Source organism: Tachypleus tridentatus, chromosome 4 (assembly GCF_004210375.1).
Source record: "Tachypleus tridentatus isolate NWPU-2018 chromosome 4, ASM421037v1, whole genome shotgun sequence".
In the NCBI taxonomy this organism is placed as follows: domain Eukaryota; kingdom Metazoa; phylum Arthropoda; class Merostomata; order Xiphosura; family Limulidae; genus Tachypleus; species Tachypleus tridentatus.
Genome location: NC_134828.1, coordinates 73,223,867 through 73,250,610, shown reverse-complemented (window position 1 = coordinate 73,250,610; position 26,744 = coordinate 73,223,867). Strand labels below are relative to the sequence as shown.

General features: G+C 33.8%; 1 protein-coding gene across 1 annotated transcript in view; it reads right to left on the bottom strand.

Moving 5' to 3' along the window:
* Nucleotides 1-2,290: 2,290 nt before the first annotated feature.
* The window catches only part of LOC143248150 (chordin-like), a 142,817-nt gene continuing 118,363 nt past the window's right edge, over nt 2,291-26,744 (bottom strand). Inside the window, exons 13-25 of the mRNA XM_076496582.1 lie at nt 25,794-25,897; nt 25,260-25,379; nt 22,744-22,891; nt 19,606-19,835; nt 17,517-17,648; nt 14,791-14,964; nt 14,100-14,193; nt 12,672-12,811; nt 12,417-12,525; nt 10,086-10,157; nt 7,511-7,608; nt 5,073-5,172; nt 2,291-4,719 (exon numbers count right to left, since the gene is read on the bottom strand). Coding sequence (XP_076352697.1) covers nt 4,652-4,719; nt 5,073-5,172; nt 7,511-7,608; nt 10,086-10,157; nt 12,417-12,525; nt 12,672-12,811; nt 14,100-14,193; nt 14,791-14,964; nt 17,517-17,648; nt 19,606-19,835; nt 22,744-22,891; nt 25,260-25,379; nt 25,794-25,897 — 1,589 coding nt within the window. The 3' untranslated portion in view covers nt 2,291-4,651. The remainder of the gene's footprint in view (nt 4,720-5,072; nt 5,173-7,510; nt 7,609-10,085; nt 10,158-12,416; nt 12,526-12,671; nt 12,812-14,099; nt 14,194-14,790; nt 14,965-17,516; nt 17,649-19,605; nt 19,836-22,743; nt 22,892-25,259; nt 25,380-25,793; nt 25,898-26,744) is intronic.

The window sequence follows — 26,744 nt, the reverse complement described above, 5'->3', positions numbered from 1 at the left end:
AATTAATTACACTTTCACCAGTTTTTATTTCCAGAAATGTATGGAAATCGAGGTTTCCTTTACGTACACCACGAACGTAGAGATAATCAGATTTTCCATTTGACATTAGAGTTCTGGCACTTTGCCAGTTTTTACCTTAAACTTGATCGATAACAAAATGACCATTTATGACACTGTTTGTTTACTGTGTCCAAGTGAATTAATGTAATAATTTAGTTCCTGGTCAATTGAAATTAATTACTAGTAAAAAACCACAAATAAGAAGGAAAACTAGATTAAATGTTGAAGTTGATTGATTTATTTGGTTATGAATGGAAAATCGTTACACTGGTGTGTTATTCCCATTTAATGTTACACATTCGTTGTTTTAATCAGCTTGATTGCTTGGGATATTGTAATAGGATGAGGTTACACAATGATGTATAATGAAGTTACTATTAAATACTTAATTTAATATTTATGTTTGTTTGAGTTTAACATATATTTAGAAATGCATGTAATTTATACTGTTAAGTGAGCATTGCTAAAATTCCACTTGTTCACTAAATTTGTAGGAGATTCTCGAGTGTAAGAATCAACAATGTACTTTGTGTTTATGTAAAATACTAGTGATTGCCAGTATTACTGCCAACTGAATTTTCGTGAACATCACTTAAAAGCTTATAAAAAAGTAACCAACGCAACGCAGAAAGACAGTAATATTATTGTTAGTTTGCTACAATTAGTACACTCTGATCCTCGGAAGCTATAACTGTGATAAACGCTTATTAATCGGGAAACTACATATATTTAACCAGGAAAATTAGTGGATTTCGAAGATTACAAACCGTTTTATAAGTGAGCTTATAAGCCGCGTGAGGCCAGCCTAGGAGAGAGCTAATTAGCTTTCCCGTCAAGAGAAGTGTATCTGTGTGTAAACATAGAATTAATTCGCTATTCGTAAACCGTCAATAAAATATTCAGTCACAGATCAGATAGAAGACTCAGTATTTTTTGCGAGTTTGTAAAACTTTTATATATAAATCATTATTTGTAATAACCATTATTATAAATTGTGTTGCTATTTGTATATCAAAATATATTTGTTTTAAGAAAGAAAAATATGTGTATCAATCTTGTTGGCAAATATCATAACTTTACCATATATCGACATTCAACTAACTTCTAAATTTGAACTAAAATTTCCGGCTGTTTAAAATTGTAATACATAACATAATAAAGTTTCAAATATGTGAAAATAATAGTTTGTTTTTTAAATTTCGTGCAAAGTTACTTGAGGGCTATCTGCGCTAACCGTCCCTAATTGAGCAGTGTAAGACAAGAGGGAAGGCAGCTAGTCAACACCACCCACCGCCAACTCTTGGGCTACTCTTTTATCACCGAATAGTGGGATTGACCGTACATTATAACGCCGCCACGGCGGAAAGGTGAAGTATATTTGGTGCGACGAGGATTAAGGAAAGATTGAATATTCACGTTGACTAAAAAGAAAGAAATCTCACTCACTGTATCTGACAGTATTTCAAATACAGCGCATATTAGAATTTGTTTGTTAATTGCGCTAGTAATTATCCACAACTTCACGCATGGAATGTAGCGTAAGTGAAGTACAAAGCTGTGGAATTCCAATAGTAACATAAACTTAAAGTGCGACTGCCGTGAAATTCAGAATTTTTTTCAAAATAAAATTATGAGACGATTCGTTCTTTTATATTGTTATCTAAGAATATTCAGCATAAAACACCTGAAGATTATAAGAAAGATTCTTCAATTACAATCTTTTTACAATTGGGTTACTGCATGCGCCTCGGCCCGGCATGGCCAAGCGTGTTAAGGCGTTAGACTCGTAATCTAAGGGTCGCGGGTTCGAATTGCAGTCGCACCAAACACGTTCGCCCTTTCAGCCGTGGGGGCGTTATAGTGTGACGGTCAATCCCACTATTCGTTGGTAAAAGAGTAGTACAAGAGTTGGCGGTGGGTGGTGATGACTAGCTGCCTTTCCTTCTAGTCTTACACTGCTAAATTAGGGATGACTAGCGCAGATAACCCTTGAGTAGCTTTGCGCGAAATTCAAAACAAAACAAAACAAAAGCATGCGCCTACTTTTGGTCCTAAAAACATATGACGATTACAAAAAAGAATGTGTGAAGTAACTTAATCAAATATATCTCATTACATTAATGACCGAATAATATCCATAGAATGTATTAGTCAACTTGTATTAATTCCCAAGTATTTGACTTCTTGTAAAAATACTTTTTCAAAGAATAAAACACACAGAAAAAAAAAAGACTCAATAATTTAATAGCAACCACGTTTACACTGTAGATAATACCCGGAGGTAATCCTAGGGTTAGTTGGACTGTTCGATTTTATAGCATTAACATACAAACAGACACAGCTGTACTATGTAGACTACGTATTGAACTGGCTTTAAATAGTGCTTACGTTGTTCCACTACTTAAATTTAGTAGTTGCCCAACTGTACACACGCTGTCACTAGAACCATACCACATTACTAATCTCTACTATTATTTCTACCCTTTACAGTTACCACGTGTTTCTACTACCTGTTTTTAAATCTTTTAAAGCTGTACTGATGAAACACAGTTAAAAGATATGTTTATATATTATATATACATACAATAATCACCAAATAATTTTCCCAGTAATAATGTATCCTAAAATAATATTTTGTTTACGTTTTTAAAACAGATAGCAAGCTGCTGTTTTCGGCCATCTTGCTCAACTAGTCTGAACCTGGAAAAGGGTGAAAGTTTGCTATACCGAGTCTTATTTTAGGAAAAACAACAACAGGGCAGATTTTACCCTATCATAATAATCATTTGTTTTTACATTGAAAATGTATTTTAATTTATTTTGGCTTGTGTGAACTTGTAATTTTCTTCATTAGCAATGAATGAATGAGGTTTGTGTTGTGAATTTATTCAAGCATGCAAACAGTTGGGCAACAAATATTAACCTCACATTATTATGCAAGACTTAAATTACTAGCTTTTAATAGTTTTCACAAAGATTTCTGTAACAATTTGGCACAGAAACGACATCCATCAATACATGACCAGTCAGGTTATACGTAAGTAATAAATAAAAAAATGCTCTAATTGTCAAGAACTACCTTCACACCAACAAAAACATAAGTAAATAATGACGTCAAAGCAACAAAAGTATAAACTTTCACATGCTGTGTTTGCAGTTTTATTCAAATTTACACATTGTATAGGGGAATAAAACAATATTATTATATTCCATAACAATCCGACTAAACATCTGATGAGGATCACCTGCGAACAATACGGAACAAAAGTTAAGAGATTAACCTAAAAATAATACGGAAACGGAAGGTACGCTTCTTGTAGAAATTATGTTTCTTTCAATTTTCAAATACTTAAGTCAGAAGTAAAAACAACAATATTACATTTAAACAAGAAGAATCTTTTTTTTTTTTTTACAATCAACCATAGTTATTACTTGACCGATTTAACACCGGTGTATGATTCATTAATTTATATCTAAATGAAATTGAAAACAATTGTTTTGTTACTATTTCCACTTTATTCATGTTAAATTTCAAGGTAACCCAATAATTTCAACATTAGATAGAAATGAGCAGCCCCAATGTCTTGAATTTGTGTTAATAATATGTGCAAGCACGTATCAACCAATACCCGTTGAGAAATCAGGTTCGTTAGAAATAAGGTAAGTTTGCAATGCGATACCCATACCACATTAAACCATTATGTTTCTATATTTTATTCATTATGACGCTTAATTTGAAATAAAAGTTTAACCCCAAATTGTCTTCGTAAGTTGTGACTTTTTGAGTTTTAGTCCAGATGTATTTTCGTTTCTTAATGTAAAACTTGTTTCGAGGATTCTATTTGTAACTGCATTTTAATTTTGGCCTTTATATATATACACGTGTTACAAAAGCTGTTTTAGTATTTCATTGAGTTTGAGTTTAGAGTTATATGTTGAACCACAATTTGACATTGAAAAAACTTAGTTTACAGTTTGTTTTTTTAAACAAATTAAGACAAATCGCGAACAAAAGACTATGTTAATTTTTAATTAATTTCTCACTGACAACACAATAACTTTGAAATATTTTCTACTTAGAAGATAAAACTGGCCACAGCATGTGAAAATATTCAAACAATATGATATAAAGTAGAATTAGATAACAAATAAAAACACGGTGGTTTTGATTCACTCCAGACACTTTCCTCAAACTAGCCCCTAATCCTACGTGTAAAATGCCTCACCATGGGCTAACAGTAACTTATTCTCTTCATAAAACTTCTTCCTTTCACGTGGTCCAGACTTTGGCACTTAACTGAAGAAATTCAGATGCAATAACCACACGCAAGTGTAGCTTTTCGTGGTCAGATAGCGTGTAATTACTTGACTAAACTTCATTTACATCGGTATCATGGATAAAACTGACAACAGTTTACGTTTCTACGGGAAACAGGCAATCTGTCCATAAGGATGACCTTTCATAGCGCTCTATAAATACCTTGATTGTGGCACTGATACGCAAACGCAATATTTACATACAAAATGTACAATGGTCTTGAAGGAGGTGCTTTTCTTGAGCAGCAGAGCACACAGTTGTTTACCTCTCAAGTTACTGGTCACGTCTTCGTCTTCGTCGCCAGCTTTGGTGATGCAGGTTACCTTTCACCCTTATCTCACCTAGTGACAGACATAAAAATGTTATTGTCCAACTCGTACAGATAAATAATAATGCCTCAATCGCTCATCATAGTAAGTGACCCTCATGGATTTTAACACACTGATCAAATCTTATACTTTGCATGATTTGTCCTTGAAGTTTTGAAATTCAACCTAATTAACTTTTAAAACTGACCTCAAACATAACGTCATACTCACTCAAAGATTTAATTCCCATATTTTGTTAATATTACAACAAAAAAGTAAAAAAATAACAACAAAACAAATCAAACCATGTTAATTGTATATCACGTTTGGAAGATACTTTCTTCGATTATTTCTATGAACTGGTTGGTAAAACTTAACGAACTTACTAGGATTCAGACAACGGGAACAGCATTCGTTCTCTAGATGCACTTTTACTGCACATGTTAACTTAGGGCATTTCTTCCGCCTGCATCTTGCTCGACCTTCCTGCGTAATCCAAGCAGCAAGTAAGATTAGTATTTCTTGAGAGCTAAAACTTTTTTTTTTAATTTCCTGTCAAAATTAACACAGTAAGTTGGCATTTTATTTTTCATTTTCAATATAAAATCAAAATAAAACTGGAAATGTAAAATATCGTACATGACTCCGGTCCAACGTGCAAGATGCCAACACTAATTTATTTTCAAAAAATATTGTAAAATTGTGTTATTTCTATTTGGTTTTATTTTGAATTTCGCGCAAAGCTACATGAGGGCTATCTGCGCTAGCCGTTCCTAATTTAGCAGAGTAAGACTAGAGAGAAAACAGTTGGTCATCACCGTCCGCCACCAACTTTTGGGCTACTCTTTTACCAACGAATTGACCGTCACATTATAACGCACTCATGGCGAGCATGTTTGGTGTGACGGGGATTCGAACCCTCGACCCTTGGATTGCGAGTCGAGTGCCTTAACAACCTGAACATGCCGGGCCGTTTGCACGGGATATTTATATTCATCACTACAAGATTAGGCCCAGTAAATTCAAATCGTAGCTAAATTCAACTTGTAGCACAATAAAATGAAACAAATATTTTGTGAGTCTTCCTCTACCCACGGCTGTGAGATAACATCAGTAAGGCCGATATTGTCAGATTTTTTGTTTGGATTATCAACTAACAAGTCTTACGTTCGTAGAATCTCCGATAATTAGTCTATATTAATTGCCTTTCGAACATTACTTTCAAACTGTTTCCACAAATTTTCAAGTGGATTGAGTATCGACAGGTTTCATGCAAACAACTCCACAATTCTTCTATCTCCAGCTTTCTTCTTCTCTTCAAATACCATATTTTCAGCAAGTCAGTTTGGATAACTATCGCAGCCACAACTAATTAAACTTACCCCACTTGGAGGTATGTAACGATACTTCTTCATAGCACCGTCAGTTTTAGTGGAATATCTGTCTTTACGCATTCCCATAACATTACAGACCGAACGAGCCTGTTTCAATATTTGTTTTTTTCACGTTTTACTTAAAATTATCATGGTAATATGATCGCTCAAAGAACAACAACAAAAACGTCTTAGTTTCAAAATCCTAATTTTTTTATCCACCAGCTTTCATTCTTGTAGGTTTAAAGAAACTAATCTTTTCTTTTTATTGGATCATATTTACGCCTTATAAGTTAAGTTGGTTATAATCGTTGTCAAAGTTTTGAAGCTTAGCTGCGTTCAAGCGGAAAATATAATTTTTTGCTGCAACTTTTCCAAATAGGTCACCCCCTCTGTAACCATTTACCATCAGTTCTCCTCTCGAGTTTAGTTACGTTTTACTTATTTCTGGAGATGTTTTGAATCAATCTGATACTATAATTCTTCACAAAGATGTTTGTTCGTTTGTTTTCACTTGGACGTTTCTTCATTTTAAACATTAGGCTTAGGTACAGTGAAAGGATCGAATGTTTTTTTTGATTCACACCTTTTGAAGTTATGTTTTTGAGGAACAAATACTCGAGTCAGTTTTCTTGTAATTATGTTAAATGTTAATATTTGCTTTCCTTTCACAGCTTATTTATAAACTTTGGTTTTCAGTCACGATGAACTTGTTAAGTGGCAAAGTGTTTGGATCACGTTAACTCTTTATTGCAATTACCTGAAGTTTAACAAGTTTGGTGATTTAAAATAATTTTGAAAAAAAACAAATTAACCTATAATTATGAAGCATATATCAGTTGACTAAGCTCATTTAGTTTACAGTAGCTGTTGTGATACATTTTATTGAGTAATTGTTTCTTATAGGAATTACGAACCAAGATGAGAAGATAACACAGTCAGAGACACCACCGATAGCTTACCACCTAATTCTCAGTTTTGCAGTACTTGTTGTTTGTCAGACATGTAGATAACATGAAAGTGTTTCAACCTCTTACTGTGGTAATAAAATGAACAAACTACCTCACAAGAAAGTCATAAAGACAGTTAATACACATTAGTAGAGTTCAGCAGAACCATTAACATAAGACCTAGTTCACAAGACATCTACTCAATTTGAACATTACATGTAACCTAATGTGTGCATAGATAAACCAGTCATATGTTGGTATTTAATCAAGATAATGCATCTTACAAAGATAGAACAAACTAACGTACTTAAGAATGACATTTGTAACATATCAGCCTACCGACCTTACAGTATTAGTTAATATGTATATTAACATAATGGCATACCCTAAACTGTTAATTAGTACATGATAAGTTACTCTAAGGTGTTCGTTCATGCATGTTAACCTGCTTATGAAAACAGTTGCTAAATCATACTTTAGTTGTCGTTTTTGACATCTTACCTTGCAATTACAATTAATACACGTGATTTCACCCCACGGCTGCACTGTAGGGTGCCACTCAGAGCTATTTGCTCGAATCTCACCCCGAAATCGACAGCCTAGTCAAAATAAATGTTGATTAATATTAATATGAAGAACAGTTACTAACACAGAGTTAATACATATATATATATATGTATATATATATACATACACACTATTCTAGTAATATTATTAAAAAAAGTACACCATTATTTAGTAAATAAAACCTCTAAAAATATTAAATTAATATCAATAGATGGTTCGCATTGTCTAGTTATTATTAACATGATGATATAATGCAGTTTATACTTGTTTGTTTGTTTTGAATTTCGCGCAAAAATATTCGAGGGCTATCTGCACTAGCCGTCCCTAATTTAGCAGTGTAAGACTAGAGGGAAGGCAGCTAGTCATCACCACCCACCGCCAACTCTTGGGCTACTCTTTTACCAACGAATAGTGGGATTGATCGTGACATTATAATGCCCCCACGGCTGAAAGGGCGAGCATGTTTGGTGCGACCGGGATTCGAACCCGCGACTCTCGGATTACGAGTCAAACGTCTTAACACGCTTGGCCATGCCGGGCCCCTCGCAACGCTGGTTGCACTATATTTGTTTTGTTTTGGAATTTCGCACAAAGCTAGTCGAGGGCTATCTGTGCTAGCCGTCCCTAATTTAGCAGTGTAAGACTAGAGGGAAGGCAGCTAGTCATCACCACCCACCGCCAACTCTTGGGCTACTCTTTTACCAACGAATAGTGGGATTGACCGTCACATTATATCGCCCCCACGGCTGAAAGGGCGAGCATGTTTAGCGCGACGCGGGCGCGAACCCGCAACCCTCGGATTACGAGTCGCACGCCTTACGCACTTGGCCTAGGTTGCACTATAAGAAATGACATTAATTAATTATTTTTCTGCTTGTCACACACTAATTATAAAGGACACATCTTTAGTATGCCCTCTATAAAACCTGTGAAATTATTGCAAATAAACCTTATTTAAATTACATACAATATTCTAGTACCACTTCAGTATTGGACAACTGGAATATCTTAAGGGTCTTGTTCAATTATGAAAGTGGATAGCGAATAAACTGAAGTTTATAACATATAAAACATATTTCAACTTCTAATGTCTCCACTATAAAACTTGTACGGCTAGCGTGAGACCAGACTGTTTCTAAAAGCATGCTATGAGGGCACAAGTTCGGCTTTTGCAAGTTACTACACGTAATGTATTATGTTAATAGTTTTGATGCTGTTGCTATCGTGAACAGCAGTTTGTCAGTTTCTGCTAAGAATTCGATAAATGTTAACATATTAAATTTAAAAATATATCACAAAATAGAAGATGGTGAAAACTTCGTGAAAACAAAATTGTAAAAATAGTTAATTGGTGAGTAGGGACTTTTACAGCAAAAGAATCATAAATCATTTTACCAAATTACATATTAAGATAGCTCAAATAAAAACCTTAGAACAAACCTTTGTTTATTGTAATAAAATCATCCAGTGAAGATTATCAAACGTATCATAAGAACATATGAACGGAAGCTGCACAATATGTAACTATATGATCAGTTATTCACAGATATAAAAGTATTCAGAAATACTTAAATTACTTTATAGAATACGAGTTACTCTTGAAATTATTAACAGTGGTTTTGCTGTCTCTTTTCAATAATTAATTGAAAATTTCAAAAGGTTTGTCATAGGCTTGAAGAAAGAAAAAACTGTGCCCTATATGGGAGTGCACGGAAAGTGGTGAATTATGTCATCATAAATATTTTATATGTTGCTAACCCATTGCAAAAGACATGTCAGAAACTGAACTGGACTTGTGATTTGCAGTAGGAGACCGTTACATAAAACATCTTTGTTGTTACAGTTCATCATTTTCTGTGCACTTTCTTATGGGGTGTGGTCTTGAATAGCCCTATTATAGTTTCTTTAGAAATAGGTATCGTGATGTCCGTATCAAAGAATTTAATATTACGAAAAATATACTTATAGAATTAGACATAAGTGCAGCTATTTTAAAGAAAACAAACAAAAAGTGACTTTTCATTAATAGTTTTTTTCAAAATTTCTGAAATTTAAGTACAAATATGACAAACGAACTCAACAAAATTCATTGATTTATTCAAATGCATGCAAGGATTCTAGCTAACAGCATATCTGTATTAAGATTATTCTTCAACACAAGCAATTTAAAAATTACATGTTTTAAGTAGAAGGCTGTTTGTCATTAAGTTTTCGGGAATTATGAATATGAATATCTCAAATTTTCTGATTGAGGAAAACACTTAGCCATCTTGTGAACTACATTGTCTATCCATTGTTACCTTAATTTTAAATAACTAACAAGATGTTAATACAGTAGCCCAAGAATAACAAATAATATCTACATAGAGGGAACAAGTAGGAGAGACAGCAGTCACCCTCTAGTAGAGGAATTTTTAGGAACTAAAACAACAAAGTTTCATTTAAATATTCTAAATTTAAATCTGTCAACACTGAAAAACGCATAAAAACTTGTAGAATAACTTCTTACCTCCTGCCGCCAGGATCTCCTGAGGACTTCTTGAATTTGCTTCATCTCCAAGTTGATCAGGTCGATAATATTCTGCCAAAGATGAAATTTCGACATTTCGAAAACATTTCGACACGTCAAGCAACGAAGAAGTATTATTCATACTTTTAAGATAACAACAAATATCAGTATTATCCATATTTGCAAGAATGAACACAAATATCAGTATTATCTATACTTGTAGGATGAACGCAAATATCAGTGTTACCCTTACTTGTAAGATGACCATAAATATCAGTGTTATCCATACTTTAGGATAACCACAAATATCAGTAGATGAAAATAAAATAGCTGAATAACTGGAAAAACAAAACCATTCAACAGATAGGCTGATATGGCTTTGCTATAAGAAAAGCACACACACACAAACTATATTTGTAAAAATAACCACAGATTCATTTGAACCTGATAATTTTTTTTACACGTACTTAGAATCCTATGTACACAGACAGACATTTTCAGTAATTTTGGTAGAAAGTTAAAGAATAAGTTTGATATTACATTATTGAGATTTGAGGGTTGCGGGTTCGAATCCTCGTCCTACCAAACATGCTCGCTCTTTGAGCTGTGTGTGTGTGTGTTATGACAATCAAATCCACTATTAGTTTATGAAAGAGATGCCCAAGAGTTAGCTATGGGTGTTGATGTTCCCCTTAGGCTTTCAATGCTAAATTATGGACAGCTAGGGCAGATAGCCCTGGCGTAGCTTTGCCCGATATTGAAAAACCAAACCGAATCCAAGATTCTTTAATTTTATGTCGCATCTATGGTTTCATTAATCTAATAATATAGTTATTGACAAATGTTCAGTCTAAACTACAATCTCCAGGTGATCCATTTTACGTATTATCTCCAAGTGTCCTTTTAAAAAAACTACTGCAGAAAGTGAATGACTCTCTAGAATTGGGTCTGGCATAGTATGGTTGATTTGGGCATCGACTTGTAATCTGCGACTCGCGGGTTCGTATCTCCGTCACCAAACATGTTCGCTCTCTAAACCGTGTGGGAGTTATAATTTGATGGTCAATCCCATTATTCATTGTTGAAAGAACGGCCGAAGAGTTGACAATGGGCAGTGGTAACTTTTAGTTTATCATAACTAAATTAGCGATGGCTAGTGCAGGTATCCCTCAAATAGCTTTGCGAGAAATTCTAAACAAACACTAAACCAAATCTTCAGAGATTAAATGTTTTGGGCTCAAGTATTAAACAGTTAACCCTTAGCAAGACACATTTTATTGTTCTTAATTTGTAACTTTTACCTAATACATTACATATATTTCGACTCTTCTCTTTTTCCAGCTCCATTCGTCTGTGTCATTTAGCAACAAAACGATCACGTGATATTGCTGCATCAAGTATGTACATAATACTTCGAACGTTCGCGAGGGATGGTTTGATGTCCATCTTTTTTTTTTTTAATTTGCTTTATTCTCTAATTTATGCATATATTTTTTGAGTGTTTTAAAAACGCTCAAGTTAGAGGTTAGTGACCATAAGTCATATGTTATTGTTTGTTTTCGCTGAATTTTTCTATTTTATTACTACGTTTTAGATGAGACATTATTTTTCTTTTCTTCTCCCAGATGTATTGCCCTTACTCGTAACTAATGATGGCACTTGAAATTAATGTTTATGTTTAAACTTTGTGATAGAATTTTTATCATAAACTTAGGCCTATTTATACTACTATTTTCACGCTGATTAGAATCTAACTTGTATAAATGGTAGTTGTTAATTTGTGTGCGTAATGCTCATATTACGAGTCATTTTTGAATTTAAGTTTGTACCCTTGTTATTGAATTTTTGAGTGTTTACTTGAAAAATGTTTCATTTTCTCAACGTTTGATGGCTTTTCTTTTATGATAGAGAATTTTAGTGAAAAAAAAAAAAGCTCGCTAAAGAATGGAAGGGTACCCACGGGGCTTTTAACAAAATTCCAACTAGTCGGGCAAGACTAGCATGTGTATATTGCTTATTTTAGGTATTATCACGAAATACCAAATTTAACTTACGTTTCTTGATGTAAAAATAACAGTATATTTTGTGATGTCTCGTATGTTTGGAGAAAACACAAATAAAGCAATTTTCAAATCGAAAATCTGTCTTGTTCTTGAATTGAGAATATTCAGAAACAATTTCCTATCTTTTATTACTAGATATCTAGAGAGATATGTAAGACTTGCATATGTAATTTGTCATTGTAGTATAAGTGTGTTTGAAACTCATTACTCAGTATTCACAAATTTTGGAATCTTCACATTTCTCAAATATATAGGAGTTAACACTTACTTTTGCATTTTTTACAGCAGTCTAGTGGATACTCTCGAAAGGTGTCGCCCTCAGCACATGGCAACGCTGGGCATTTCTTTCTTCGACACATGACTTTCAAGGTTTCAACCTGTTAAACAATGTTTGTTTTTTTATCTAGATGACTAAACTATATATGAATAATAACTTACCTCTCACTAAACTATATTTAGTAAACAGCATCAACATTTGACATCAGATAATCTTAGACAGTAAAGCTCATGTTGGTTCACTTACGTCACATTTGCAAATAACACATCGTGAAAAGCCAAAGGGAGGGATATAGGGGTGCCATCTGGTGCCGGCTAGATGAAACTTCTTGTCTCCGTGAAAGTAGCAGACTGGAGGTTCAGAGATGTTGTGGGGATAAGGATATTCTTCCATACACATATTAAAAACAACCAAAAACATGTGTTAAAATAACATATCCCTTAGTTCCTATTATTGTTAGTGATACGGTTATGGTCATTATCACATATCTTCTGCTACAAGAGCTGTTAAAATTCTACAATAATAATTATAATTAATAATAATCTTATTTGTGAATAACTGAGAAATTATCAAAAAATTCTATGATCAATATAACACAGTTCATCAGTTGGGTATTGGGTACACTCACTGCTAGATTTTTTATTTTCCCCTAATTCAAGAACACGTGACTGAATTAAGCTTTCTTAACAACATTACCGTGGCATCATGGCGACTGAATTTACTTAGTTAAAGTAGCTATTATGCGAGTGTTAGGTGTTCTTGTTATCAGTTATATTGTAAAAGCCGTCATGTAAAGAAACAACGGGAAGCATATTCAGTGTCCGTTGTTAGTCAGAAAACAAGAAAGAAAAAAAAAAAGAACGATACGAAACTTTCACAAAACGAGTTACGTCAACTTTATCTATGAAGCGATACCTTACGGTGTTATGAGGAAATAAACTTCACTAGAAATATTCCTTCTTTTTAATAATTTTAATACGGTAATAACGCAAAATATAGGGAAATTCAGTGAAGATAGTCAACTTGAATTTCACAATACAGTTCTATAATAGGCAATGTGAGTATTAAAATAATGTTAAATCTAGTAACAACCACCATTGTTACAAATATATTAGCAATAATCGCTTAGACAAACTTATTGACCACATGATAACACAAAACGGATTTTGTTTTATCTAAACACCGATTATAAAAGTTAAATGTATCTGAACCCTTGCACCAGTACTTGCCATCTGTGTTTATTGGTGGTTTATACTTTATACATTAAAACAAAAACAAACTGATGTTAACATGTAGAACATATCTCGATAACCACAATCCAGAGCGACAAGCATACATATTTAATCACGGTTATCACCACAGGTTAACCATAGTACACGGTGATTCACATTATCTACATATAAACAACGAGAGAGATGTACCTGGGCAACTTGAACAGCATCAGTTAACTACAGTACCTGGTGATTCACACTCTATAAATATAAACGCTGAGTGAATAAATGTAGCTAGACAAGTGGGACAGCTCAGGTTGACTACAGTATATGGTGATTCACAGACTATTTTCAACTCCAGACATGAATACAATGCTAGGAACTTACTTGGACACATGGAACAACTGACTATAATAACTGACTATTTTCAACTCCACACATGAATATAGAGCTTGAAACTTACTTGGACACATAGGACAGCACTCATTAGCCACATTTATCGGCGATTCGCATTCACTTGGAGGACAAATGATCCTGTCGCATTTTATCTTTCCTCGCTTGATTTCAGCCACAAAAAGCAAAGCAGATGATCGGGAAATTTAAAGGTTGTAAAGATAAAATTACAATAAGAATGACAAAGTAAAATGGGCAATCAAATGTCTTTAACACAAGTTAAAACACAACGAAACTAGAAACAACCACTATTACAAATATATTCGTATCGTATAAATTGATATAATCGTATCATCTTGTTCAATAATATGACGAAATTTAATTATCTTCTGAAGTAAAACTGTAAAAAAATCAAGTCTTTGAGAAATACTTCAACAGAAAATATATATTTCATGACAGATTTGATGACAAAGTTTGCTAAGAAAACGCCGTAAAACAATTCTTAACATTTTGTCACCCATATTAATCTAAATTAATGTGAATAATCATTTTGAAACGTAAATTAGCCTTATGATCTAAATCATGGTTTCTTACGACAAATTTACGTTCTTTCGGCCATTATAAAGGTTCACGTGCATCATCAATATCTTACGTGCCTGAAAAACATCCTAAATAGTTCATTGTTTTGTAATTTATAAAACACGTTTTTCGTGAGACAAAAATAGAAACTTAAAATGAGAATAAAATCTAATCGTCCGTACTTTACAGAAGCACATGACGCAGGGATCATGAGAGGAAGGCCACTGATATCCATCTTCGTACTCTTGTCTTTCAAAGTAACATTTGTCGTGTCCCACAACAGGAGTTCCTGAATCATTAGGAATGGTTTTGTTTGTTTTGCCCTCTCGAGAGAGGCAGACTTGGGGTACTGGCAGCTACATGGAGGATAAAATAAGCTATTGATAGATTATTAAATTATCATTTTGTCCACTTTTTTGGCTTATTTGAATACAACTGGTTCTATAATGTTTAGCACACCTAATTAATCCATTTGTTGGTTTATTTAAATACAACTGATTCTATTATATTTCGTATACCTGAATTCTTAATGGAAATTATTTCCAGAATTATTCATGAAACTTGGAGAATGTATATAGAATCATAAAAGAGGCTATCAACAACACAGATAACACATGCAATTTAACTCATTGGATCTTTAAAAGTAATACCTGTCTACTGAACGTGCTGTGTCTAGAATTATAACGATTTTATATAATGTTGCCGTTTCTAAAGTAAGCAGCAATCAGTACTGTAAAAACCTAATGCCCTTATATATTTAGAGAACTTTACGGTGGCAAAAAATTAACATACATGCTAAAATTATCATAACAAGCTATAACACAGTTATTATACATACAATTACAGATTAAATGGTGCAAGAGAAGTAACTAAAATCCTGGTGCAGCAAGATAGTCCGATTTTACGATGTCGAGAATATATACATACTATCATAATATAAAAATATATTCTCAAGATGGCTTTTATGTGTATTAAAGCTTTAATTAAAGTAATGTACGGAATAACGTTTCGACCTTCTTAGGTCATCTCCAGGTCAACAAAAATAGTTGGAAGTTGACCTTTACCAAGCACATGTCTTGGGGACGAGAGTGTAAACGAGTACGGGATTGTAGGAGGCGTTGCAGTTGGATGTTAGGTTATTAATTAGTATAGGTATAAAGGTGTTCCTTTATATTGGTTTATTTTTGGTTTTAGTTATTGTATAAGAAGGGCTTCTTTGATTTTGCGTTTGTTCATATTTGTTTCCCTACTTAGTATCTGGGTGTTTTTCATGGTTATGTTGTGTTGTGTTTATTTGAGTTGCGGTGTTCAAAAACGTGTGAAGGTGACTTTTGTGTTCATGGAATCTGGTTTCCGTTTTTCTACTTGTTTCTCCAATATAAAAGTCGTGGATTTGTTGCATTATATTTTATAAATAATGTTGGTGTTGTGTTTGTCAGTGTAGTTTTACGTAGTATGGACTTTAGTTTTGTACGTGGTTTTTAAATAAATTTGATGATTACTGGAATGTTATTTTTGTTAGATGTTTTTCCAAATGTTGGTTATTTTACGCTGATATCAGGATATATGGTATGCAGCAGTGTAAGGTTCTGTAGTTTGTTGTTTCTTGGAATTTGTTATTGATTGTTTGTTGATGTGCAGGGCGTTGTAGTTAGATGTTAGGTTATTAATTAGTGTAGGTATGTTCCTCTATATTGGATTAATTTTGGTTTGAGTTGTCGTATAAGTAGGGCTTATTTGTTTTGTTGTTATTGTTTTTTTTCTGTGAACAAATATAAACAAAAGCAAAATCAAAGAAGCCCTACTTATACGACAACTCAAACCAAAATTAATCCAATATAGAGGAACATACCTACACTAATTAATAACCTAACATCTAACTACAACGCCCTACCAAGACATGCGCTTGGTAACAGTCAGTTGTAAACTCTCTTTGTCTATCGCTTTTAAATTAGAGACAGCTAGCATAGACAGTTCTTGAGTGGTTTTGCACGAAATTTAATAAAGCAAACAGAATATAGACTTTGTATACCAAGTGAATTTGCAAAAATAAAATTTTCATATTATTTTTATCAATATCTACAATGAAAGTATTAATGTAACGCGATAGGCTGGTCAAACTGGTTTTTAAATTCAAGGTTCGAGTAACGTAAGAACGTTATTTAGTAAAACTATAAATCTATTTTCAACCAGAAGAGCAATTTATATAACATAGAATAAATGGTTTGGCCACTATCCCTAACTCACAGATGTACCCATCCTTTAGAACTTCTAACACTGCTTAATATACAGCTACTCTATCAAATATTAGAATTTTCTATCATAGTTACAACGCCACTACATACAGGTGAAAGTGTGAAGTATATTTATCAAGAAAACAAAACATAACTTTGAACTTTTCGATAAGTAGCCCGAAATGCTAACCACAAGAGCCTTCTCTTGGTATAGCTTGTTATATTAATCAAATTCAAACTTGGACAATGTCTTAAAATACAAGACTAAACCTTCTAGCACTATTTCTGCATATGAGAAAGTTAAAAAATACCACCGAGTAGAAAATTATGAGAAGGTTCTTGTTACAACTACTTGGAAGACTTAACCATGAGATTACTGAACTATACTACAACTATAGCTTGTCTATGTAAAATTTGAAAGGTACAATAATGGAAAAACACGCGATTTTGTTCTAGAATAACCATTTGCTCCTACCGTTATATCACAAGTGTGAATTCATTAAACTTAACTAACCCATATGACAATAGCAGATGTATAATCATAGCACATATGTCCTTTATAATGCGTAATACATATAAACAGATTTATCAAGATGGGGTTTATCACGAAAATGGTTTTGACATCATTACAACAGAAGCAAACTGTTGTAGAGGACGCCACAAGAAATACTAACATTGGTCAGTTGAGCCTGAAGATCTACGGTCTTCCCAGAGCCTTTACTTTTAGTAGTTACATGAATCCAACTTTTCCCATTAGCAAGGTTTATGAATGTATTCCTTGTTAAATCTTCGAGTACGTCACCAACCTGCAAATTGACAGAATAAATGCACTGTCAGTTCCTACGAGTAACAAAAATTGTGCTGTGATAACATACGACACGTAGAACAAAAGTGTTATCGCTAAACGATAATTTAGATTTTACTTTTTATGCATTCAGTTAAGTATGTAATTTAATAAGTTTGACATATGAATGAATAAGCAAATACGTAAGATTTTTTGTTTGTTTTTAACGTTTATAGTACATGGACTCTAAAATAGTTATAAAAGGTTAAAATCACTGTTTGATTTCAGTAACGGCAAGTCGTATCATTAACACGAGATGATTATTTGTGGAATAACATATCGTAAGCCAATAATTATGAGAGTAAAAAATGAAAACATTACTGATGTACAACAGTCATTTTGAGACAAAGAGATAGACCATGTAGCTAAGGTACAACTACTATAAGAAAACAGGCAGTTCATCGAAACCTGCTGGTGTCTGTCTGTATCTCTGTCTGTTTGTCCTTGATGAAAAACAACCATCTGATCCCTGATTACCATAAAATGTTCTGAAAATCTTGAGTATAATGCAGAAAGATTCAAAAACAATTTATTGTTATTACAATAGATCATTACAAAAATATAAATCAAAGTCAAATAAGTTGTACAATGCTCTCGTATTATATATTTGCTTTAAACAGCTCGTTTTTATTCTACAGTAAGTTTATCAACGTGTACTTGAGAAATATCTTTCCAAATTTCCTGTATCCACAATTCAGCCAAGCTATTTAGTTTCTGGTATTCTCATATAACTTTGATATTCATTGTTAGTACCCATACCAGCCGTTCTGAGATATATATCAGAACATGATAAAGGCCAAGCCATGGTTGAAACTATTCCATTTATTTATTTTTAAATCCAGGTATAAGTTCACCACATTTATTGCATGCTTGAAATTACTGGTTTGTTTCTGAGGGAACGACATGATGGATTAAAATGAGTGTGTACCTGTCAATAGTCAAGGTGCCATCAATTGTGTTACAACTCTCCAATACTATTGTCTGAGGCGCGGATCACACTTGCACTAGTTTCCAAGTCTGCTTTACTGTGGAACTTGTGCACTGATTGTGATATCATTTACCTCTCTACTTTCAAACCAACTATTTCTGATTTTTACAAAAACCTCGATTTCTACATGTTCATCATGCATCATTTCTGCCGTTGGAGGCATGAATGCATGCACATTAACCATACCCACACTACTGCTCGAAATAATAAGACTACCTGTATTTCTAGAGTCATTATACCAGTTCGTCATCGTCAGGTTGGTTGGTTTACATCTATTCAGCGTGAATTATCAATATCTATTCAGCGTGAATTATCAATACGCAACTGTACTTTGGTGCAGTTCATTTTTATTCCATATATGAATTTGCTATATGGATTTTGTTGCTTCAGGTGATTCCAGTAAGTTCGATATCATATACTATAAAATCAAAGATAGAGAAACCACATCTAAATCGAAAGCTAGATAGCTACAATATTCATTCGAAATTAAAGTTATAAAAGTAAGCTTATAAGTAACTAAAAAGAAAAAAGCCAAATATCTCCACTGACGTTTTACAAATCCCCACTGGGTAACATTTTTTATACTATCTACTTTGATGAATTATGCCGAACTGAAACGGATAACAATTGTATTTCTTAGCTGGTCATAATATGGGTATAACACGACAACATACATGGTGATAAATGACTTACGGACTTATAGTAAAATGTCACTTTAAACAAATGTATGCACGTTTATACGTTATTACTTGGGAAACGAGATTATCATATTTTATATAATGTCCTAAAATAATATAGTTATGAAGAAAGCAACAGATCTGAATGAACAATGTGACGTTAATATAAGATGCAAGTCATGAGACTCTTAGATAAGGTAATTACTAGCCACTAATCAGTGGTTCCAGAACGAACAACGTATAGTAATACTCACTTCTTCGCCATCAAACTTCCTGAGAACATGATTTCTACTTCGTTTATGGCGATTTATTGGAACTTCTACAAGTTCCACCAGATGGCGACGGCGCTTTCCGCTCTGATCGTTTTCTTCATCACTAGCTAGACCACTGACAAAGACTTGGTAATGAAGTCGACATAAAAGATCTATGTGAAGCCAAATTTGACCTGCAGCTGAACTATTCCCATGTAGAAGGAACGGGCAGCCTTAGTTGCACGAAAGAAAAACCATTTATTACAAATGTTTAAAACTCCCTGCAGTTTATAATGTTACCAACTTTGGAAGAAGAATTTTTAAAATGTTTCGTTACTGTAATAACAGAAGAACACAATGTTGTGTGTGACAGTTAGTGAAAAATAAAGCAAAAAAACATCAATATATTTCTTCCTCCGTAGATAAGAATGCGCTATCTATTGCAAATATCGAAACTCAATTTCTAGCGTTATAAGCCCTCATACTTACTTCTGAGACATCGAGGGAATTTAAATTGATAAATTGTTTATTTAATAATTTATTCCTTTAGTATCTTACTATGTGTGAGCGTATTGCTTTTATGGAATAGTGTCTTGCGCAGTTTAAACGGTTGTTTAACGTTGGGAAATCTGCAGAATTGTAAAGAAGGAAAAGATTTTATAGCATTCAGAAAAACTGAATATGTTAAAACGTTACAGTAAAACACCGAGTTCATTTTCTTTCTATTCGTAACTCTTGGAAAAAAAACATTACGAATTTCAGGTAATTATTATAGAGGAATTAAAACACTAATTGGTGTTTAAGATATGTTATAACTCAGAGCTCTTCAACTACACGGTGATCCTATTTTAAAAAATAGATAACATCTTTGAGTATTTCAGTTAATTTGGAATCAATACGCCATGCATGGTCAGGTGGTTAGGGCGCTCGACTCGTAATCTGAGGATTACGATTTCGGATCCCCGTCACACCAAACATGCCCGCCCCTTCAGCCGTGGGGACGTTATAATGTGACGGTCAATCTCTACCTGTTGGTAAAAGAGTAGTCCAAGAGTTGACGGTAGGTCGTGATGACTAGCTGCCTTCCCTCTAGTCTCACACTGCTAAATTAGGGACGGGTAGCGCAGATAGCCCTCGTGTAGCTTTGCGCGAATTTCAAAAACAAATATTTTATAATGTAAATCATACATCATGATGGAACATTCGCACTCAATTGTACGACAGTTATGGAAGTTTATTTGTTGTTCATAGTAAGAAAGATTTAGTTACTATTTAGTTCACTGAGTCTGCGTTTTTAATTGTTTGCCTTATGGGTCTCCGTATCTAAAAAATAGACGTTTACCATAGTAACAGCAGTTTTTCGCTGAAGTAACGACGTCGAGCGTTTCAACTCAATGACGCTCAATAATATTTTCGTATTAAGCCGTAGCTGCTCAATAAGTAAAGGGAAAGACTCGCATGTAAATACACTTATCGTTTGTTTAGGATAACAGTAAATAATCCAACATCATTTCACAGGAACTTTATTTTTTTCTTTTTACTGGAAAAGCATCCTATCTTTGATATCGTTAGACTGTGTTTTGATGGGGGTGCTTTTTTAGGGTTTTGCTTGTTTTTAAACGTTCGCGAGTTCCAAATTTTTGGCTTATTCTTAGAAGTCTGCAGCTCAGGTTGAAAAGAGAAAAAAAGAAAGAGAACACGAGACTTTCTTCTTGGAAATGTCTTACACAGTAACCTTGTTTTATCCTTTAGTGACTATTCAAACTACTTGAATATCTTATTCACGACTTTCGCTTCTTTTTTATAAAGTTCTTTTAAGTGGAAGGATTATATTATGTAATATTTTACCTTATAAATGAAAAGAATCAGAAAGAGATACTGGCTAGCATGAACTAGTTTCCTGATAATTCCCACAGACATTGCGTGACTGATATTACGTGGCTATTAACACCCAAGTTAAATGTGTTACTGATTCTGTATTAGAACAAGTAGCTATGCCGTTATCTACATCTGTTTTCAAATCCATGATCTCAGTTGCACTGATTCCCAAAGTCTGTAACAGTTGTTTATCAAGGAAAACAAGTGAACTGAACACTACATAAGTCTGTGTTAAAAATGGTCAGTGCACAATTTTAAAGTAAGAGCCGGGTTATCTTCCAACTTATTACGCGCCACCGGTAATGTTTGGGGCATGGCCTCCTAGAAGTGTGTTATAGGACTTTTTCAAGTATTTGTTTTCTTTGTTTGGCAAAGATTGTAGAAGAGAAGACTTGAACACTTTACCTTGGAGTAGATTTAGAAATGTTAGGAGATTATGAGCTATTTCTTGAGATGATTAGTGCACAATGTTCAAAGTGGGTCTCAGAAGAGGGTCACTGTTCTAAATGTTTCAAGCATCGTACTCACACAATGTTCAAAGTGGGTCTCAGAAGAGGGTCACTGTTCTAAACTATTTCTTGAGATGATGAGTACACAATGTTTAAAGTGGGTCTCAGAAGAGGGTCACTGTTGCACAATGTTCAAAGTGGGTCTCAGAAGAGCGTCACTGTTCTAAATGTTTCAAGCATCTTACTCAAAGCTTTAATCTCTAACTAGTTTTATGGCAACTCTTTGTTTTGTCTGGAAAGTCTTGTCTGCATTTTTATCAACCGACGGAAGTAAGTATACGTTAAATTACCACCCTGTTTATTTGCTGTTAAACACAAATTTACATAATGGGCTATCTGTGCTGCGCCCACCTCGAATATCGAAATCCACTTTTAGCGTTAAAAATCCATCAGACTTGCCGCAAACCTGTATGTGTGTGGTACTGTCGAAATAAATTTACAATCCAGCGTTAAACCTTCAAGTAAACAAAAAAAAGAACGGTTCTAAATTCGAAAACAAAAACTTGGTTTAACCATTTTGTAGAAATGGGAGAGAACAATTAACGTTTTTAGAAGAATACTAAAATATCTTCAGTTGAACACTTTGTTTCTCTTATTTTTAGGCATTATCATCTACTTAAAACAAAATAAAACTTAATTTTTCCTGAACCATTTCAAGTCTTTGTAAATTAAACTGCGGGTAAAAATAAAAGGTGTGATTTTTCATAATATGTGTCGTTTTAAAACTATAAATTACATACACTGTGCCACTTACCGCTAAGAAAAGCTTCTGTGTACAGTCTCTGTCGTATTCGTCCAACCAGTTCTTGTCGATGTTTGGTCGTCGATAAGTGCAAACTCAAGTCATCAACTAGTAAGCTTTCTGCAATTCTGGATGAAACCGCACTGATGGATCCGTTGGCCTGTGGTAAAAACGACAGAAGTAAGAAATACAAGTATTATGTATTATGTTAACTGACAACATTGTTAAGAGGAACAACTCGAAAAGCTTTTAAATGCTCCCAATAATAGTTGAAATGCTCACTAATCGATAGTAGTTATATCAAAGTCGTTTTGCAGTCCTTCAGTCCGTAAAAAACTTTACAAAAATATTTCAGTGTAAGTACAATAAAAAAGCATTGCAAGGCGAGGACAATTAATTTCGCAAGTTCTTGAATTTTTGTTTTTTTGAGGGAGTATAAGGATTTGCCAGGCATATACGTGATAGTTAGCTAAGAGATACAGGTGTTATTTACGGTTTGTTCGTTTGTTATTAAGTACGAAGCTATTTAGAATTATAAGTCCATTAGCTTACCCTTGAGCCACCGGAGAGCCAAATATTTGAGAAAATAAAAGTTTTCTGTTTTGTTTTTACAAGAATGTTTTCTAATAATGTAATTTATCAATGACCACTGTCAGATTGCGTCGTTTTTTGTCTGCAACAAAGAAGTTAACAATAATTACTCTTGTGATGCGTAACGATTGCAATGCCTATTTATTTCCAGTTCAAACATTTCCTAAATCAAAGGTTGAATAGAACAGCTACTATTTTCGATAACTTTGTAGACGTGTGTCAAAAAATTGTTATAAATTTACACTGCTTGATATTGGTAGGTTAGGTCATTTACAATGGGGAAAAACACTCCTAGCCAGATTATCAGCGAATCTTCGCACGGAAGTAAACACGTTCCTTTATACAAGAGTACTTATTCAAAGAGCAGACTTCAGAAGTAGAAAGTTGTCAAAGAGCAGCACTAACCAGTCATTACGCGTTAAACTACCACCCTGTTTATTTGCTGTTAAACACAAAGTTACATAATGGGCTATCTCTGCTGTGCCCACCACAAGTATCAAAACCCACTTGAAGCATTATAAAGCCATCAGACTTACCGCGAGCCATTGTTCGTGTGTGGGTGGTGCTAGTTAGGATGACATTAGTAAAGAAATCTTATGTCTCGGTGTGGTAGCCAAAAGTAGTTAATAAATGTTGTGTAAAGTTAAACAACAAGAAGTGTAAAGTGTGCTATGAAATACGGATTATATTAAAAATTCATTGATAAGTAACGTAAAAAAACAGTAGGATATTAGCAGACAGTCCCTGGAATGAAGTAGATTTGGACGACTGCCTAACACAGTATGCTTGATCGAGGATGTTGCACCTCTTATTTTAATTTTAGCAACAGCCACCGGAGGGCGGGCTGGTTGTGATATGACTTGTTGACAGAGGTTTTGCTTCCCAGAACTACTCCTGAAGGTCACAGACATCGTCAAAAAGAGAATAACACGGTTGTACTTTATAGTTGTACTAAACCAATAGAATACTAACTGAACGTTTCTTAAACAAAGTTTTAAGGCTTTGATGAGACTAAATTATAAACCATCAAATTATATTATTCACGGTCTTGGAAAACTAACGTTAAGATATTTAAGAAAGAAAAAATCCAAGCTTGAAAATTAACTTAGTATGCGGACTTCAGTCAGTAAAGTTGTGATAATTTTAATATCTAAAACAAAAAACTTTACGACATACACAACTTTTGCGTTATTATACAAGGTATTATCATTTTATTAAATATATTTAGAAACTTCTGCGTTTTCCATTCATCAGATATTGGAAGATTTCATATAGTTTTTCAGAATTTCGCGCTCAGCTGCACAAAGACCATCTAGCTGAGGTGATGAACTATACAGAAGACAGCTAGTTAACAGTACACACCGCCAACTCTTAGACTATCCCCTCCTATATAGCAAACTCGCGACACCAATATGTCTGAGGACTCGCACCTCTAAAAATCGGGTCTCAATATACGTAGTGGGCAGAGTGCAGATAGCCCATTGCGTAGCTCTGTGCTTAATTTTAAACAACCAACCAATGTAAGGGATGAGTTTTTTTGCAGCATCTGGTCACCAACAATTAACCATCGGATTCGTAGTATAAGCAAACTAATAACTTGGTCAAGCGTAGCCCACTTTTATATACAGTACATATATCTTTTAAGTTGTATGTTTACATATTGGTGGTCTAAAGGACAAAAATACTCGTCGTCTTATCAGTATTTCATACAAGAACTTGAACTTACTTATTTGTCACATTCAACGCTTACACGCGTTTCATTTGCTAAGCAGAGGAAGGGGGTTAATAAATATTGTTGTTGTGGTAACTTGGGGTTAAGTACACGAAATACAATCCGTATTCATCAATACTAAAAAAGGCAGCAAAAATGTATCTTGCTGACTAATGATATCGAACATAACAGCTTATATTAGCCTGATTTTTATAAAAGAACGTACCCAAAAATCCTGAAAGTTTGGTTTTTTCACTTCTGCCATTGTCTTCACAACTTCTTTGCTTGGACCTGTCGTTGTAAGAGCCAACTTTGCCAGAGGACTAGTGACGCTCTCGGCACGAATCTATCAATATAACATTGAATTTATGTACGAGTTAAAATATATATGAAAGAAGATATTTGAATATTTTGAGATTTGACTACTTTGAACATCAACAGTTGAATATATGAAATCAGACTACATGAAAATGGTTAATTCTTTCTAAACTGGGAATTTCACTTTGAACCAGTTGCATCACTTGAAAGTTTGTAAGAAAAGTATATTAAAACATTAGGCATTGTTCCTAAATAAGTTGATATCGTTACAGTTTAAACTGTTATTCAAAAATTACCAGTTTAACCATTTTCGTTCAGTTTACATATTTTAAATAAGTTCTAATGTCATGTTAGTTCCAGGAACCAATCTTGATAATCATGTTTGTTGTACGTGACAATCATCACAAAAACAACGTACATTACTATAAACTGTCACACATACCGTGTAGAAAATCGATCCATCGTCCTGTAGAGACAAAACAGCAAAACCAGTTGGTCGGTTATCAGCAAAATCTGCTTTTTCGGAGGTAAGAACGGCCTGAACAACTAAACAAAAATGGAAATTAATAACGGATTAGTTAAGAAAAGCAAACTTTTATATATAAAAACAAGATAGCTTATATTTTTGAATGACGTATATTTTTGTTTATTCTTTGAAACAATAATAAATCTCGAACATGACAAGGTATTTTAAGTACAAGGTGGCCCGTAAGTCCCTACTCATCCTGATATCTCATGTATCCAGTGTATCTGTGTGCTGTCCCTCATTCTCACTGCATAATATTATGCGACGCCATGTTCTGTGAGACATTTTCCTCAACATAGCAGGGGTTATTGTTCCAAATGCCGCGGTAACAGCTGCCTTCAACTCATCATCAGTATTATTGAATAACATAATAACATATGGATGGGTAGGGGCTTACGGGCCACCCTATACAAAACATTTAGACTAACTCGCGATGTCAAATAAAGCTGTCAATTTTTATGAAACTAACTTGACTTCTGTCGATAATCAAAAGTAATTAGCAGTAATTAATATATTCAGACACAAACGTTTCGTCAGGTTTCTCGTTATGTATCAAAATCTATAACATTCCCATTATATATATTTAGTATTCATCCACATGTACACAAATATACTGCATTTAATATACGTTTCTTGTTTCTGTGGTGTATTTGAATTTTTTAATGTATGTGGTGTTTTGTCTCGTGACTTCGTTAACGTTAAATATTAACAAACCAAGTCTGATGTATGTAAATGTTATACTCTATACTATCGTGTTTTATTGCGTTATCTTCTGCTGGTAATTTTCTATTAGCAATAAAGTAGTGTTTCATTTAAATGATATTTTATCATATTACTCTCCTTGTGATAATCAAGTGAAATGTCCAA